The 18862-nt window shown below is 34.9% G+C and overlaps 1 protein-coding gene across 1 annotated transcript; it reads right to left on the bottom strand.

Moving 5' to 3' along the window:
• Window positions 1–2270: 2270 nt before the first annotated feature.
• LOC126709651 (cyclin-dependent kinase F-4) lies at window positions 2271–10392 on the bottom strand. Its single transcript, XM_050409961.1, has 19 exons — window positions 10186–10392; window positions 8857–9114; window positions 8716–8767; window positions 8042–8614; window positions 7875–7953; window positions 7725–7793; window positions 7555–7644; window positions 7320–7458; window positions 6915–7017; window positions 6757–6809; window positions 6590–6656; window positions 6135–6243; window positions 5562–5627; window positions 5319–5387; window positions 5144–5207; window positions 4924–5040; window positions 3873–3904; window positions 2952–3030; window positions 2271–2777 (listed from the first exon to the last, which is right to left on the bottom strand). The coding sequence occupies exons 4-19, from the start codon at window positions 8050–8052 to the stop codon at window positions 2533–2535; spliced, it is 1392 nt and encodes a 463-aa protein (XP_050265918.1). The 5' UTR covers window positions 8053–8614; window positions 8716–8767; window positions 8857–9114; window positions 10186–10392; the 3' UTR covers window positions 2271–2532.
• Window positions 10393–18862: the final 8470 nt, after the last annotated feature.

The raw sequence follows: 18862 nt of genomic DNA, 5'->3' as shown, positions 1-18862 counted from the left end.
ATAGTTTATATTTGCGAGATTAATGTTTAGAGTTTATGCATGGTTGTTATTTTAATGCTTATTAGTTTATAGTTTTCACAAAATTATTGTTGGGTAATTTTGATCACATTGTTAATTTTAAGTTTCTAATTAACTTAAAATCTTTTTTGGATATCTTTTTTGGATTTTTCAAGGGCAAAACCAAGAATTTTGCTTCACAGGTGTAGACACCCCATTTATAACCTTCACTGGCAAAATGATTTTTACATCCCTGGGGCAAAATCATAATTTTGACTATTAGCTTTTTATATACTTCACTTAAAATAAATCTTGAAATTTTAACGATCAAAACAATATGTCATGGGCCTAATTAGACCTTTGAAACAAAAGATATCGTAAAATCAAAACTCAATGGTTAGAATGCACCTGCATGATTTAGATCTAATCACTTGTGATTGTAAACGATCAATTTAAATTGGTCCATTGGGGAACTAATTTAAATTAATGATGTATCATGACCCTACTAATTTGGATTTAAAATTATCGTGAGAAAGCATGAATTGGATGCGTTGGAATATTAGATATTGATAATTTTTGAAATTATCTTGTTTAAAGAAGAATATTAAAAAATAATAGACTTATGAATATCAAAATAATGATATTCTAACTGGAAATTAGCAAAAAAATTGAAATCTTTCATGAGCAACAACTAGTTTCCTACTCAAAGGATTGTTGGAAGTTCAAAATTTGAAAAATGTAAGCTAAAACTAAGCTCAAGTGTCGATCAGTACTTGGCCTAGTCCCCATTTGTTGATCGGCAAATAGTGGGACAAATCCTAGAGTAGATCAACACACTTGGACTCAAGATTCAAATTTTCAGCTTTTCCCTCCCACTTTCACCATCTTTTCGAATCAAAATTTTGCCAACCCTGAGCCAATCATCTGTAGAAAATCCACCATTTTTAAAGACTTCTCCCACTACTCTAAATTGAGGAGAGGACTCTCCATTCAAGGTATCCCATTCCCCTAGAGCTCTAGAGGAAGCAAAGAATAGTCATCATGCATCCAATCTTTCTAGTCTTGGAGTACAAGTGATTCCTTTAATGCCTCCCCTCAAGAAATTTAGTGAACTCTTTCCACTTCAATTTTTATGAAGATATAATTTAGCATTTTTACGTTATTATATTGTTTTATTGAATGTGTTTTTAGAATTATCATGATGTTTCCATGCTTAAATTAACATGTTTTATTACGATGTTTCCATTCTAGCCAAGATGTAAATGTTATGATGTATGCATGTTCTTCAAATGTTCATAGGAAAATCATGTAAAACTATGTTTGCTCTTGCCATGTTCATAAGTTCTCATGCATGTTATAACATGTTCTTAATTTTTATTTCTTTGCCACGTTCATATATTAGATCCATAATCTTTATCAAGTCCATGTCAAAACAAGCTTCCTTCGTGATTTCTCTAGAATTCATAATTTTCGATCAATGCATACAGTCCCATGGTCATAAGTTCATATACTCTTTATCTTTTTAACTCCTGATTAAAATTTCAAATTTCTATTTTGATCCATGTTCTATGATGAATGACAAGACGTAATGCTCGCATTGTATGGAATGACATGTCCATCAGCTGCCATAGTCTGGAAAACCATTTTACCGGAGGTGGGTGTTTAACATCCTATCGTAGACTTAGATCAATGGTTCTTAGAATAACAAAATGACATTGTAGAACTAAATTGAATGAAATTAAAGGTACAGTGTTAAATTGAATTTTAAACAAAATTAGAAATTAAAGATACAGTATTAAATTGAATTTTAAACAGAATTAGAGGCTATAATTTGCAATTTAACTTTATTACTATTTTGGCATTATTTCAAACAAAATTAGATATTAAAGGTACAGCGTCAAGTTGAATTTTAGACAAAATTAGGGACTATAATTTGTAATTTAACTTTATAACTATTTTTGGCATTTGGCATCATTTAAATTGAATGTGTCTAAATTTAGATCTATTTCACCATGCAATTATCACTTTTTGTGAGATCTACAAGTCAAAGATGATAAAAAAGTAAAAGGTTATAATGGTAAGAGGATTTGTTTTTTTCCCTAACTTTTACATCTCACAGCATTCCATGGTGGAATGATTCAACTAGGATGGCCAAAACCCGTCAACCTACTGCACCAATCCAAATTGTGCCCACCATAACAGGCTGCTGCAAGGTCCTCTACACCAATGAACAGTTAAAGCACATCAAAAGCACAAGAAAAACTGAGCAAAACTTAACAAGCAACAAACATTTCCAACTAAATAAGTTTATGTCAACAACACAGAGGACAGTATCTTAGGACAAATATAAGTGACAGAGGACTTGGTACGTATGTTTGTCTTAACAAAACAAAAGTAGGCACAAAGCCACCGATATAGCAGGTACTAGCACATTCCACATATATATATATATATATGTATGTATGTATGCCATCAGCGAGCGTTTTATTCAACCCACAACTTTCCTCGAATATGTTCTGCCATGCTGAATGTCCTTCAACCCACAACTTTCCTCGAATATGTTCTGCCATGCTGAATGTCCTGGGCATGCCTGAGAAACATGTCGCCGGATCCAGAATTCCACTGGACTCCAGCCTTCATGGGTGGGCACTGGACTCCAGTCTTCATGGGAGAGTGACGTGGCTGCCCAACAAACTGCCTCCGAGAACCAAGGGTCATGTTTGCTAACTTCTCAGTTGCCTCCAAAACTCCCCGACCAGTCTTCCCCTTGTTAGTGGAGGCTGCGAACCAATAGGCATACAGTCAAACATATAGGCCTATACATTAATTCTGGAGAATTAAAATGTACAATGTAGTATAAAACTCACTTTTAATTTGTAGGAATAATTTTTAAAATCGAAAAAATGAAAAGAATATAAGAAAGCAACATAAGATGTATTTCAGCTTAAACTTACTTGGGCTGTTCTTTCCTGGTGGCCGATATCTTGGTTGTTTAACAGAGCTCTTGAGAGATTTATCATTCTTACTCATGTCCTTCACAACAAAAACATAGGAGTTGGCACACAGCTAAAACATGTTTTAACAAACAGAAAGCATTGCCAAAACTATAACTTGTTTTAACGTACAGAAATGAAGTATGGAAGGCAAAAACCAAATTCACAACAACTGAAAATGAAAAATGACAATATCTTGATTGTTTATGAATGCTCTAATATTAGTTTATCAGTAATATCCATTACATTTTTTTCTCCTTCACATAGCCAGGGTTCTTATATCATATGAAGCAACTCAGTATTAACTGCAACTAATGGCTAACTCTTAACACAATGAACTTTTTATGAATGCTCTAATATTAGTTTATCAGTAATATCCATTACATTTTTTTCTCCATCACGTAGCCAGGGTTCTTATATCATATGAAGCAACTCGGTATTAACTGCAACCAATGGCTAACTCTTAACACAGTGAACTTTTTTATTCTCTTTTATTAGTATTAACACAATATTTTCCCTATAAATCATAATCATCAAACATCTCATTCATTAACTTAGTATTTGACTTCCAAGAAAATCATTGTTGTAGACAAATTGGTGCACAATCAACTTTCATGAGAATCATTAAAATTAGGACAGTCATGAGAGAGAGAAGCTCTGCAGGACAATGCCAAACAGGTCTGGGCACAAACTGGTTCTTCCCAAAAAGAAAAAGGGCTTGCAGGCAAAAAACAGAATAGAAAAAAGACCAACCTAAACACATGTTCGACCTGATCTTACAAAAAGCTAAAAAAAAATAATAATAATAACAAATGCTAATTTAGCAATCAAAGAAAAGCGCAAAAACTACAAAGTATACAGAAAATTTGTTCAGCATCTTACCTGGTCAACCAAATCCAGCTTGCGTTGCACACCTGTAAGAACATTTAGCATATGATGAGAATATAGCATACCACATCTTATTTTAAAAGAAAAACATATTCCAACAGATAATGGAACCTTGTATGTTCTTTAACTATAAGAACAAGCAATGTACAAACCATGATTTTTGACAAAGTACAATCGTGGTTCGTGAAAGTGTGGGCATATTAAGCTCAACTTGATAATAAAAGTGTACACCAAAACCCTAAAAACATATTCCAACAGATAATGGAACCTTGTATGTTCTTGAACTATTAAGAAAAAAAAGCATTGCACAAACCATGATTTTTGACACAGTTCAATCATGGTTCTTCATGAAAGTGGGCATATTAGGCTCAACTTGATAATAAAAGTATACACCAAAAGCCTACCAATATGGATTGGATCATTAACGAGACATTCTAATTGCTAGATTCATCTCTGTGCAGCACTTATTTCAGTTTCTCTGGTCTCACACATGACTTGCAACAGCACACTGAGATAACCCTACTGTCTGTTATTTACCTATAACATCTGCCTGATCAGATTTGACAGTATACAATGTCATGCATAGTGCCCATATGTTTATAAATTAAAATTAAGTAGAGGATTCAAGTCTAGATGTAGTACATTCAATGACCCTAGTTTACTGTAGCAGAGACCAGCAACTTCCTTGCAAGTTCATGCAATCATCTAGGAGGTCTTCCAGTTGCATTGTTCATGCATTCCATGCAGTCCAGAGTCAAGTTTTTCACCTTACACAGTCATGCTATGTACAATGTCTTTTTTCTGAATAGGGCTTTTATATCCTTGTAATAGTTTTTTACTTTTGAGTACTTAGCAAACAATGTGCTTCATATTTTATCCAACCCTAGAAATCTGAATCTATATCCCAGAGTGCGTATCCTAATATAAAGAGATCATGAGCTCATCTTAAACAAGACAACTAGCCACAGATCATACCTTGTAAGACAATATTAGTTATAGAAGTCAGAAAGACAATTCAAAATGCCAAATCTATTATAGCTACCACCTGTGCTTAAGGAAGCATGTAACTTAGGAGAAGGATAATTGCTGGTTAGCTTTGAAGTAGTTAAAGCCCCAGAATGTCTCTTAGCAGATTGTTGTTCCAATGCTCCCCTTGTTCTGGCTGCAATTATGCAATATAGTTAGGTTCATGTATATTACAGGTAAAGCAATCCAAAGTTGGTGCACTTTAAATTAAGGAACTTTTAAGTATGAAGAAGACAAACCAGAGGGAGGTGTTCTAGCAACTGCAACCCTGGAACGCAGGGATGGTGGAACATAAAAGCAACTCTGCCACACAAATGAAGTTTGGCTTTAAAATTTATTGAACATTACTTACTACATCTAACTCAAATTCAAAGTAAAAGATCAACACACAGATTTATGAAGATTAATCAGAACCTGGAAGAAAGGATGCTGAAGGGCCTCAGCAGCTGTTGGCCTCTTGGAAGGATCCCAAGAACAAAGTGACTAGTTTTTTAAAAAGAAAAAATTAGAACAAACAAGAAAATGTCCATAAAAATAGAAAGGAAAAATAAAGAGTTCTTCTCTTATGTTTTAAGAATTAAAATAACATAATATAATCATCTTGCAACAGGGTCTGAGAAAGAAAAAGCTTCAATTTTTTACAGAATTTTTACTCACTGTCATAAGGCTGATCGCATCATTGCTTGCAGATGGAACCAATACAGAAAGATGAACACCAGAAAACTGTGTCAAATTACAAATTACAAGCAATATTAAACTTCCATACATTTCGACTTTCTTAATTTTTAAAATAATTAACAACAGATTCAGCAGTCACATGGTACGAAGAGGATGAAAACACAAATGGTCAAAAACTCAGAACCATGTAGTTTTTGGAATAGGTATCATCAGACTCAGCTGTTCACATGAAATTATATTTGAAAAGGTGATATATTTTTGAACTACTTTATCTTCCATTAGATCATAGAGTGCCAACATTGGCAATTCCCCTCACAGTAAGAAATGCCTCTCTCCCCATCCAAATTACAAGATGACAAAGAATTTAGCTGTGTTTTGCCACATCTAGCTAACATGGCCAGGCCTAAAGCACTAGATGAAGTCGAGCTACATAATATGCACATATAAGCAAATATTTTTTAATACCTACCTAGAAGAAAATTTCAAGATTCTAACCTACTTCGACACATGCATATAAAATGCATGCACCACATCCAGAAAAGCAAAACTGACCTGGGGAAACTGGTAGTTGATATCCCTTGCCAAACAAAGTCCATCAGCCCAGGAATCCTTAGTTGGGCTGCCGATAACACTGCATATTTTATATATCTCATCTGCTTCACTGCAAGAATTATTATGAACAGAAGAATCGCTATCAATTAATGACTATCCAATTAGCAGATCTCTACCTGAATAATTATCAATCTTCAAACCAGGATTCAGACAACAAAAATATTTTTGACCTTTTAGCAACTTCATAAAATGACAAAAAGAGAAGTGCAAAAAGAAGTATGCTAACTATTTTATATGCTATTAAGTAGATTCTAATAATGTCCATCTAAAAAACAGCACCATTACCCCAATTATCAAATCAATCAGCATAGTGGTTGGCAATTTAAGCCTCTCCTTGTAAAATAAAACAACAGACAAAATAGATACTCAATTCTCATATAAGGAAATATATGTACCTAATACCCGGAAAAAGAGGACGGAGAGTGAACAATTCAGCCATTATAGCACCCATTGCCCACATATCTAGAGGTCAGAATGGAAAAATCATGTGTAAGTACTATATGATTAAAACTGTTGGCATCTATATAAGTGAGCCACAAGTTTATTCAAACTAAACACTAACCAACTTTAGAGCTATAAAGGTATGACTGAAGCAGCACTTCAGGGGCTCGATACCTGCAATTTTTACATATTAGAAGTCAAAATACCACAGTAACAACTTGATACCAATCATACAAGCAGAGGCTCATAGATTAGAAAGAAAATGAAGAAAACACATACCAACGTGTCGAGACATATTCCGTATATGGTGGTTGCGAGTTGATTTCCCGAGCAAGACCAAAATCAGCAATCTTGATTATGTCCTTTGTAACCAACAAGTTTTCTGCAACGAGGTTTGCAGGTGTCAGTTGTATACTACAACAAAAGAATCTAGCAGCAAAATAAAATATGCAGATACAATAACAACTGATATGCATTGGCTTAAGCATATAAAATTCAAATAATTTCCAATATAATATAAATAAAGATATTGCAATTTTTCTCCATGCAATATATTCCATGAGAATATGATTCTTTGAACAAATTCAACAGAGCATTTTGTACAAAATTCAGAATACCCTTTGATTTCTCTTCAATCAATCAAATTCACCAAGATGGCCATGAATAACAACGGAAGACAATTACCTGGCTTAAGGTCACGATGAAAATATCCACGCTGATGCATGTAAGTAAGACCTTGAAAAACTTGAAAACACCAATTTCTGACTTCAGCTTCAGAGAAAAGCTTTTCCCTGTCTTTCATGAGTTGGTATAGGTTCCATTCCTGAAGCACAACATTAAGTAATTAAATGTAAACAACCAATTAACAATTAGCTGTCACAATTACAGCAAGAAATTAGAAAGGACAGATGCCATTTACCATGTACTCAAACACGAAATACAAGATGTCATTTTCCCTAATGACTTCCTTAAGCTTCACAATATTTGGATGACTCATTTTCCGTAATGACTGCCATAACAAGAAACCCATCATGTATTTGCAGTATAGCAGCCACAGAATAGAGCATTGATTATGAAAGATCATATTACCTTCACTTCTCTCAAATTTACGCACTCCTCCCATGAGTAATACTTTTTCTTCATCTTCTTAATTGCAACCTGTTAAAATTGAACAAAAAATTAGAAACAGGAATGGTGAGGAACAACATAGACAGGGAATGAATTTTAAAACACACTTACAACTTCACCAGTCTCCTTATTAATAGCTCGCCAAACACATCCGAATGTTCCATCTCCAACTTCCTTGATTAACTTGTACCTAGATTAGACCAAAACTTCTGTAAGGATTCAACATGATAACACATAAATAAATACTATAAAGCAAGTCCCACAGTAACACAACTCACCTCTCCATCATTGTGGAACAAACGCGACTCCCTTCTTTATTCAAGAAAAGTATACTAACTCACTAAAGAAAAATAGCATTTATCTTCAGTAGATGATCCTTCGGAAATATTATAAGATATACACAAGTGCCTCACTCGTTCAGCTGAATCCACCATTAATTTTCTGCCATGACACCCAAGAGCCAAACACCAGAAATTTTATGATGGACGGGCTGCAGAGCCTTATTTATTGCTAATCCCACGACTTCAAGACAGCAAGACGGGATGGACGGTAAGAAAGGACAAGTACTAGAGAACATATTTAAAACAATCAAACAACCAACCAGAATTGATTTCCCTAGCCAACAGGCAGGATCCCTCAAGACACAGTCTCCCAAGGTTTTAAAACTTAACTACTAATAGCTACCTCATATTCTAAGTAGAATTTGTTGTCAAATCTTCAGCTATTTAGCACCCATCAGGAGCAACAATAAAATAACTAAGACTTGTGCTGTCTGCACAGACTCAACACAACTGCTTATCTAATATCAACTATGGTAAGCAACCTCCAAGTTTGAATGGCAGACTTCAGCCCTGTTGAACGAAAGGAGCAACAAGATTAGAGAGGAGAATTATTAAATGGATTAAAATATAGAAAAATATAATAACAAAAACAGATGCAAGATATTATTTACCCCGGAAGACGTTTTCCCAAAATTTTTTACCGGATGTCGTATCAGCAATGCACTAACAACAAAAAAATTGTTAGAAGGTGAAGCAAGATTTTGACCCAGAAAAAGAGAGAGGGGGGGTGGAGAGAGAGAGAGAGCTCTTACTTATACAAGTGCACTAAAGATCCAACACCTATCTTAGAAAAAACTTGCATTACGCCTTCGGCAATGATCATTTGAGAGCTGACCGCTAAGTGCAATTAACAAAGGAAACCAAAAGAAAATCTCCAAGGATGAGAAACCTCCAGTCAAGAACTTCCTGGAACGAAAACACCCTGTATTGGTAGCAATTTGACCAGAAGCGGACTTGCTCCATATCTTACGATAGAAATTAAAATCCTTCAAATCCAAGCCCAGCAGAACCTGTCATAAAAATTTACAGCATTCAATCTCAATAAGTTCCAGATTAAAGTAGTTGCAAATAAAGCTTATCTTTCATTCACCCCTGAATACTAACCTACAAAAAATGTTCTTGTCCTGTTATACATTATGAATAAATTAAACCTGGAATCTAATACAGCCATCAACAATAATATGAAACTATGATTTGTGATCAAGAAAAAATCAAACAAACACAAACTGAATCGTAGACCACAACAAAGATTATTGACGAGATTGAATTAAGGGCCATAGTAAAACATGATCAAAAACAGAATTCCACCGTAAGATGATACAGAAAAATCTAACAGCCCTCCTCGTAGTTTCAACCCAACGAATTTTGTTGCCACAAATAATAATGCATAATCAATAGTACATGGGAATCTCAAATTCTAAAACCAAACCAATTCATAACCCTTAAGACATTGACTCCAACATTTTAATCGCAAAAGAAAAAGCTGCAGTGCATCCGAATCCACAATTCCAAAAAAATTGCGATGATACACATAAAATCTAAAAACAAAACAAAAACCCTCATGCCACAATACATAAACAAAACAGAATTCCAGCTTCAACAAATAAAAACGCATAATCAATAGTAGATGAGAATCTCAAATTCTAAAACCAAACCAATTCACAAGTCATAACCCTTAAAAAGAGGCATCGAATCTTAACCCTAACCGTAATTGATGAAACCCACGAAATATCTAAATTTCACAATCCAAAATTTCACAATCCTGACAAAGCTGCGATGATACAGAGAAAATCTAACAACAACCCTCGTAGTGATAAACAAAACAGAATTCCAACTTCAACGAATTTCGTCGCCATATATAATCAATAGCAGATAGCAATCTCAAATTTTACAAACCAAACCAATTAATAACCCTCAAAAAAAAATACCGCGATTCAGATCCTCATCAATCAAACGAAATCCTTGAAAAAAAATCCAAGAAAACAAACAAAAAAGAAATCGAATTGAGAAAAATAAAACGAAACCCTAACCCTAAATCAGAAAGCACGGGAATCAGATCTGATGAGAAAGAGAGAGAGGACCTGATAGAGAAAGCCAAGCGGCATAAGCACCGTCGCGAGGGACGGGAAGAGGTGGAATCCAGAGCTTCTCCCTCTTTCTCTCTATGCGTGCAACCGAAATTGCCGTATCGTTTCCCCCAAATAGATATCTGAATATCTCTCTCTCTCTCTCTCTTTCTTTGCCTTTGCCTTTGCTCCGTGCCAACCAAGTAAATATTCTACCCCTACCTTCCCTTTTTATATATAGTAGTAGTATCTATTGCACCTCTATTGGTCATGGTATTGGATGGATCTCATTCTCCCAACTTAACGCCCACGCTCATCATGCCCCGGTTGGTCACACTCTCACATCATGTTGCCAACCCTATTTCTTAGTCTCTCTTTTCTTTTCTACCTAATTTTTTTTAACCCTTTTTTAACTATAGGATACTATTAATTTTACTATATAAAACATACAAACAAATGTCACACAATAAGTTGTTATAGCCCACATTTATGTTAGAACCTCATTTATTCTTTTTTTTTTTGCCTGTGTTTGTTTTACCCAAAAAAGAAAAGTTAAAGCCCACTAATTAATAATTATATATATATATATATATATATATTCACAACAATTTGTTAGTCCTACTGGAACTATGTCATAGGTTAAAATTTTCTCTAAAAAAAATTGTTAGTTCTACTCAATAAAGACACAACATTCTTAAATTAGTATTAAAAAAAATTAATTTTACATTGTAGTGAGCCCATGTGTGTGTGAGATGATAAGTTATTTTTGTAATATTGTAAAATTGATCGGATATTATAAATTTTACTATATAAAGCTTACAAAACCAATGTGCCAACCATTATTAAAAAAAATTTAAAAATCAAATATTTGTTTATTACATGGTTAAAGTGCATAGATCACATTCATTGTCAATCAGTTTTTAAGCTATTTGTAATACCTTTAACATTTTCCTTTACTTTTCTCTTTATTTCTTTGACCTAATTATTTTCGCTATAACTTACGAAAGTAGCTATCTATAAGTGGTGGATAATTACTTTCACATGAATCTGCCATTTTTTCTCCATCATTCACAATTGACCATGTCATAATTTTGACAAAATTTGTGACAAGAGTTGTATTCTAAACTTTCTCAATTATTTTTATTGGTAGTCTCTATTACTATTTAATTTAAGCACAACCTCTGTATTACAAATGATGCATGCCAACACTATTTATTTCACATTTATAGCACTCATGTTCATAAAATCATATTCTAGATTTTGACTTTTACTTACACATAGAAGAATTTAATAGTATTGATAATGTGGTGATCTTTACCTAAGTGAGTGATATAGCCATCGTGGCTTTTGTGCTAATTATTGTGAATAGGTCACTTGTCACTCAAATTGAGAAAATTAAATTGGACATGTGACGCATAAAGTTTGACAACAATTATAAAATAATTTTGATCCTAATTGTCTTCGACTTTAATATACTCCATATACATGATATAAAAACTTTAAGTTCGGACATGCTACAACTTAAATTCTCTAATTGAATTTAATCATGTTATTGCATTAATCAATACATTGCATGTCAAACTATCTCTTTCAGTGACAATTAAATTTAACATGTTACTACATTAATCAATGCAAATACATGTTTAAATTTTTTGAAAAACTTAAGATATAGCATATAAAGAACTGTATCAAAATTTAACTTTTTATTTATTAAAAACCTAATATTAATTATCATAATTATATTTATAGTAGTTTCATATAAAACATTCTCAAAATAAATGCTCATTAATAACTATTATAATGATCAAATTTTGTATTTAATATTTTATACACAGAGAAAATTATAATTAACGTATATTAATAACTATCATAATATCAAAATTCATATTTATGTACTAAATAAAAGAAAGAGAAAATCATTTTTTTAAATATTTTATTAAAGTTTCTTGTGCATTGCGTGAATTACTGACTAATTTATTATTAAAGGGAAATGTACATTTGCTTATTTTATATATAGAGAGAGAGTGAAGTGACTCTTAGTAATAATTAGGAAAAGAAGTGTAAAAATAGTAAAAAAAGAAAAAAGAAATATGCAGGGTGTATAGTGATTAGAATTGAATTGGGTCCAAAAATAAAAAACGTGCATGTGATATTTTGCTTGGGTGGGTGGGTGGCATCGTATTCCATCTCTCTTGTGTGAGAAATAAAATTGGAATATTCGGTGGGTGCTGAGGTGTTTTTAGATTTGCTCGTCTCCATTCTAGGTGGCGCCACGAAATCATCTGCGGTATTAGGTGTAACGCACGCATACAGAGTTTGCTTTTCTATTTCGTCTTCAAGGACACTCGCAGTTTTGCCTATCTTGGTCTTGCTTCAAAATAATAAATAATCTAATAATAATAATAACTTTTTTTTTTTTTTGGTAAAATACGATTGCATTAAGAACTAAGGAACAAAAACAGAGTCAATACATATCCTGGTTGAGGACAAACCATTCAAATCAGAATTGAAAACATTGACTAAGTCCACAGGCGGACAGGGGAAGAACTTAAACTGACTATCCTGAGCAGCTCCCATCCTAGCCAACTTGTCTGCACTTCGATTAGCTTCCCGAAAACAGTGCTTAAAGCAGATTTGGTGGATCTGAGTAGCCAAATGCTTGCAGTCATCAACCAAGGGGGCAGCCAGACTATTAGTGCAATTTGAAGCAGAGAGAACATCAATTACAGCTCTAGCATCCACTTCAACTTCAACAGCATTAAAATTCCTATTAACACAGATCATCAACCCATCCCTTAAGGCCCAAAGCTCTGCTATGAAACTAGAAGAAATTCCTATATTCCTAGCAAAACCCACAACCCAAGCACCTTCTTCATCACGAATAAGGCCTCCACCTCCTGCTAGCCCCGGATTTCCAAGGGAAGACCCATCCGTGTTCAACTTAACCCACCCACGCCCAGGTTTCTCCCAACGGATCTGTTTGGCTATCAATTGAGATGCTATTTTTGGGAAGTAAGCACAATAAAAGAACTCCGTGGCTCTATGGATTATATCTTTGGCTAAAGAAGAATTGGGAGTTTTGTTGTTGAACACAACCTGATTTCTATGACTCCAGATTGTCCAAACAGCAAAAGGAAACACAATTTTCCAAGGAATGGGGGAACAAAGATCTGCCTTATCATTTGCACAGTTAGAAGGTAGCCAAGAATGAAAGTTTTGCACAAAGAAAGACCCATTGCTAACTGAAATACCCAGCTGAATCCACAAATCCTTGAGAGTGGGACAATCTCGAAGAGCATGAGAGATTGTTTCAACACCAGTTTGACATAAAGGGCAGGTGGCATCCGTGCCAATGCCTCTAGCAACTAAGCGCTCTCTAACCCCGATACTATTGTGGCAGCACTTCCAAAGGAAAAACTGGATTTTAGGAAGAGTTTTTAAATCCCAAACCCACTTCCCATGGAAAGGCTCACCAGCTCCCAAATTCTCTGCAATTCTGTAAGCACTGTGAAGATCAAAATCTCCATGTTTGGCCCCCACCCAAACCAATCTGTCTTGACTTCTAGTAGTTAGGGCGAAAGGAATTGCTTGTATCTCTTTCTTATAATTCAAAGGGAGATCAAAAGGGATTAGATCCCAATTCCACCCTGAATCATCAACAACATCTCTAATCTTCAGCTTCTCACTTTCCAAAGGCAAAGGCCCTTGAATCACCTGCCTTAGAGGACCTAGACTTGTCCAAGAGTCAAACCAAAAATTCAAATTACTCTCCCTTCCAGGAAACCACCTTGTTCCATTTTGAAAAATAGTTTTAGCCTTCCTCATTCCAGCCCAAACTTGAGAGCAAGGAAGCTTGTCACTGCTCCTTGACCTCAGTCTCTGCTGGGAGCAATACTTGCTTTTGATTACTTTGGCCCATAAGGAATCCCCCTCCGTCTGAAACCTCCAATTCAGCTTTGCAAGCAAACTTGTATTTCTACCCTTAGTTGTTTGGAGACCCAAACCACCTTCCTCCTTTGGTTTAGTGACCTTTTCCCAACCTATCCAATGCATCTTCCTAGAGGATTCAGTAGACCCCCATAGGAAATTCCTATTCACCCGGTCTATACTGTCCAACACCTTAGCTGGAAGATGTGTGCATTGCATCACATAATTAGGAATTGTTGACAAAGATGACTGAACAAGCACTGCCCTTCCCGCTTGAGAGAGCAAACTAGCCTTCCACCCCGCCAACTTTTGTTTCATCCTATCCACAACAAAATTGAAATCCCGAGTCGAGGAGCCCGGAACTTTAATGGGGATACCAAGATATTTCCCAATTGTTAAGGTGGATTGAAAACCAAGGATATCACTGAGGGATTCCTTTGTATCACGATCCACATTGGGAGAAAAGTAAACTCTAGACTTGGAATCACTAATAGTTTGTCCAGAAATATCACAAAACTCATCCAAAACATCTCGAATAGCTGAACAATTAGTGTGATCAGCTTTAGCAAACAACACAAGGTCATCAGCAAAAAAGAGGTGAGAAAAGGCCGGTCCACCTCTAGATGCTTTGATCGGAGTCCAAATTTTCTCCTCACACTTCTCTTGGATCAGCTGCCCTAAGTAGTCCATACAAAGAATAAAAAGATAAGGAGAAAGGGGATCTCCTTGTCTAATACCCCTTGATGGGCAAAACTCTTCCAAACAACCCCCATTAAAGAGAACCGAAGAAGATACTGTCGACACACAACTCATAATAATTTGAATCAAATTTTTTGGAAGATTTGCTTTCTCAAGAACATCCTTTATAAAACTCCATTCAAGCTTATCATAAGCTTTCTCAAGGTCTATTTTGATCGCCATGTAGCCCACTCTCCCATTCTTCTTGCTAATCGTGTGGATCAACTCTTGCACAATGATGGCATTATCCGTTCCCCTCCTTCCAGGCACAAAAGCTGTTTGAAACGGCGAAATGAGCTCCCCCAAAATTGGCCTTAACCTTGCCACAATAATCTTTGTAATAATCTTGTAGACCGTGTTACACAAACTAATAGGCCTATAGTTCCCTAAAGTTTCAGGCCCTTGGACTTTAGGAATAAGCGCTATATGAGTCTTGTTTAAATATCTCGGGACCTTTTTATCTATAAACACCTTTTTAACCTCAACCTTCACCGAGTCCCCAACAATGAGCCAAAACCGTTGAAAGAATCCCGCATGCAAGCCATCCGGCCCCGGGGCTTTAAAGGCTTTAAGAGACCACAAGGCTGCCTTAATCTCCTCATCTGAAACTTCAGCATCAAGATTATCTCTTTCACTCTCTGTGAGAGAGAGTTGCCAAGGGGTAGTGGGAGAAGTATGCCAATCAGACCAAACTTGGGAGGTTGAGTAAAGATCCATGAAACTCTTGGTAATATGCTCCATAATAGCACCCTCTTCAAAAAACCAATCCCCTACACTATTCTTTATGGCTGAGATGCGGTTCCTTTTCCTTCTAACAATGGCTGAGAGATGGTAGAAGGAAGTGTTCCGATCCCCAAAAACCATCCAATTAACTCTAGATTTTAAGGCCCATAGCTCCTCTTCCTGGGCAAGGGCAAGGTCCAGGTCGAGAAGCAATTTCTTTTCTAACTCAACTAAGAAAGTTGAAGGCTTGGAAGCTAGAGCTTGTTGTATGCCATTAAGTCTTAACATTAAAATATCTTCTCAAAAAAAAAATAATACCATTAAAATATCTTCTCAAAAAAAAAAATGCCATTAAAATAAAATACTATTGTACCTGTATTTAGAAAACGTGAAATGACCTTATATTATAACAATAAGTCTAAGCTGGCATTTGATGGTTTTCTCGTCATACACAGGGTTCACTCCCCCTCCAATTATCATATTAATAATTAAACAAACCAAAAAACCAAAAAGTTTAAAAATATACTTAACATAACTTGTTTCAAGTTTCCAAAAAAAAAAAACATAACTTGTTTCACAATTTGTTAAAATCGTTGAATGGCATGGGTCGGTTTGAGAGGTATTTTTAATCTATTCCATCATAGTCGAGTTGAAAAAAATTCAACCCAACCCAATCCAAACTCATTACAAGGGTCCAACCCAACTCTCCTGGATTGGGTTGGACTCATGGGTTAGATATTTTCTTTTTTTAATTTTAATTGAGTTTTAGAACAACACCAAACAAATAAAAGCAAAATTATAACATAATAAACCTGAGCATAGTACCAAACTAACATAAATTATTTTATTAGTACTTCAAAGTTAGTGGGATATTATGTAGTTTTATCCCAACCCAATTGATAAACAAAATATTAAATAATAAAATTATATAATATATATTTTAAATATATATTAAATATAGGTAAGTCATGTTAGGTTAGACGGATTTATGAATTTACTGACACGCACCAAACTCAACCCACCATAAAATATAAAATAAAAAGTTGACAATCCAATCCAACCCACAAAACTTTGTCATATATATTATTTGTTACTATGGCCTAGCCGCCAGTTCCAAACTAAGGTATCCTATGGTCGGATTAATTATACTATTAAATCCTTATAATCTTATTAACTCATATTGAAATGCATGAATCATACATCATAAATATTTTTAAAAATATTGACTATCAATTTTTGGTATCCATTTAACTTACTGATGACATAGTAAAATTCACAATCACTCATTTTTAAATAGTTGAAATATATAATAATTTAAGAAGCTTATGGTGGAATTATCATGAGAACTCTAAAAAGAATCTAAGGGGTCTATTAGGATACCACTTATTGCTTAAAACTGAAAATACTGTAGTAAAATAATTTTTAAATGTGTGAATAGTACCGTGGGACCTAGTTTTAATGAAAATTTTGCTGAATTAGACAACTTGTGGGTCCCGTGAATAGTGCACGAGACCTACTGACAAAGATGCAAATGTGCTGAAATTTCATTTCAACACAATCCAAACTAACACTAAGGCTGTGTTTGGTTCCCGTAAAATATTTTCCGGAAATGCTATTTTTGGGAAATGAAAATATTTTCAAGTATTTGGTTGTATTCTTGAAAATGCTCTAGAAAACTCATTTTTATCATGTTTCTCACATTTTCTCAGCTTCTAAACAAATATATCATCAAATCCAACAAAACCCAAATTCTCAATACCCAACAAAAAAAAATCATCAAATCAGAGATCAACCCAAAATCAGAGAACAACAAAACAAGAACCACCCATACCACCACAACAACAAGAAGAAAATCAGAGATCAAAGAGAGCAAGCGGATCGACGACGAGATCAACCCGATCGACCCAGAGCAAGCTGATCGACGATTCAACGGGACGATCTCGGGTTTGACGAATGGTGTGACAATTTCTGGGTTCGCAACAATCAGTGGCGAATGGGTTTGACGATTTATGGGTTCGCGATCTGAGGAATGGGTTTGACGGCGCTCTCTCTCTCTCTCTCTCTCTCTCTCTCTATTTGCACGTCTGAGTCCTTCCTTCTCTCGCTCTCTCACTCTTTCTCTCTCTCTTTGGGCATTGCTCGACGAACGAGCTCGGGTTTCCTAGGTTCGTCGGAGCTCTTGGATGTGGATCAATCTCGCCTTCGCCGGTGCTAGGGTGCTAGTGCAATCTCTCTTCCTTACTGTCTGTCTCTCTCTCTCTCTTCTATTTTCCTGGGGCAAAAGTGATTTGAAGTGAAAATGAGAACGGAAATTATTTTCCGCCCTCTCAGCCTTATTTTATGGTCAAACTGAAAACATTTTCAGTTTGACCGAATTTTCAGTAACAGCCAAACATCCATTTTTCCGGAAAAGCATTTTCGAAAATCATTTACACCCAAAACAAACACAGCCTAAGTCCTGTGTTAGATCCTAGAGTCTATTCAGTCAAATGGTTTTCAACATGTTTTTTTTTTTTTAATTTGTTTTCTAAAAATCGTGGGCCCTACTAGAAGAAAATCCATCATGTTTCCATAATATGCATCCACCCTTGTGTGAGGGAGAGGACGCAAGTTACGGAAACATAATATACAACCTCCCCTAGTAGTGCGATTGTTGTTGGGCAATCGTTTCCAGTTTTCATAAAACCAAATCCAATTTTCATGTAAAACAAAAAAATAAGAAACAAAATTTTCAATGTTTTTTGAAAACAGAGAACTAAATTCAGTGGCAATCTTGTGAATAAACAGAAAAGTTGTGAAGTCCACACCATCTATTGTTTCAAATCTCAATCAATCATTCAAACTAATAGGTAAACTTGTTTATAAAATAAGAGCCAAACACACACATTTTTTTCTGGTTCTCTTCTTAAAAACATGTTTTCAAAAAAGAGTCAAACACAAATCACGTCAATATTGTGTTTTGAAATCGGGTTTCAAATACAATTTTTAGAAAAATAATCTATTCCATCATAGTCGAGTTGGAAAAATATTCAACCCAACCCAATCCAAACTCATTACAAGGGTCCAACCCAACTCTCCTGGATTGAGTTGGACTCATGGGTTAGATATTTTCTTTTTTTAATTTTAATTGAGTTTTAGAACAACACCAAACAAATAAAAGCAAAATTATAACCTAATAAACCTGAGCATAGTACCAAACTAACATAAATTATTTTATTAGTACTTCAAAGTTCGTGGGATATTATATAGTTTTATCCCAACCCAATTGATAAACAAAATATTAAATAATAAAATTATATAATAT

This window comes from Quercus robur, chromosome 12 (assembly GCF_932294415.1).
Source record: "Quercus robur chromosome 12, dhQueRobu3.1, whole genome shotgun sequence".
In the NCBI taxonomy this organism is placed as follows: Eukaryota; Viridiplantae; Streptophyta; class Magnoliopsida; order Fagales; family Fagaceae; genus Quercus; species Quercus robur.
The sequence above is the reverse complement of the archived record's forward strand: the minus strand, read 5'-3'. Positions and strand labels throughout refer to the sequence as shown.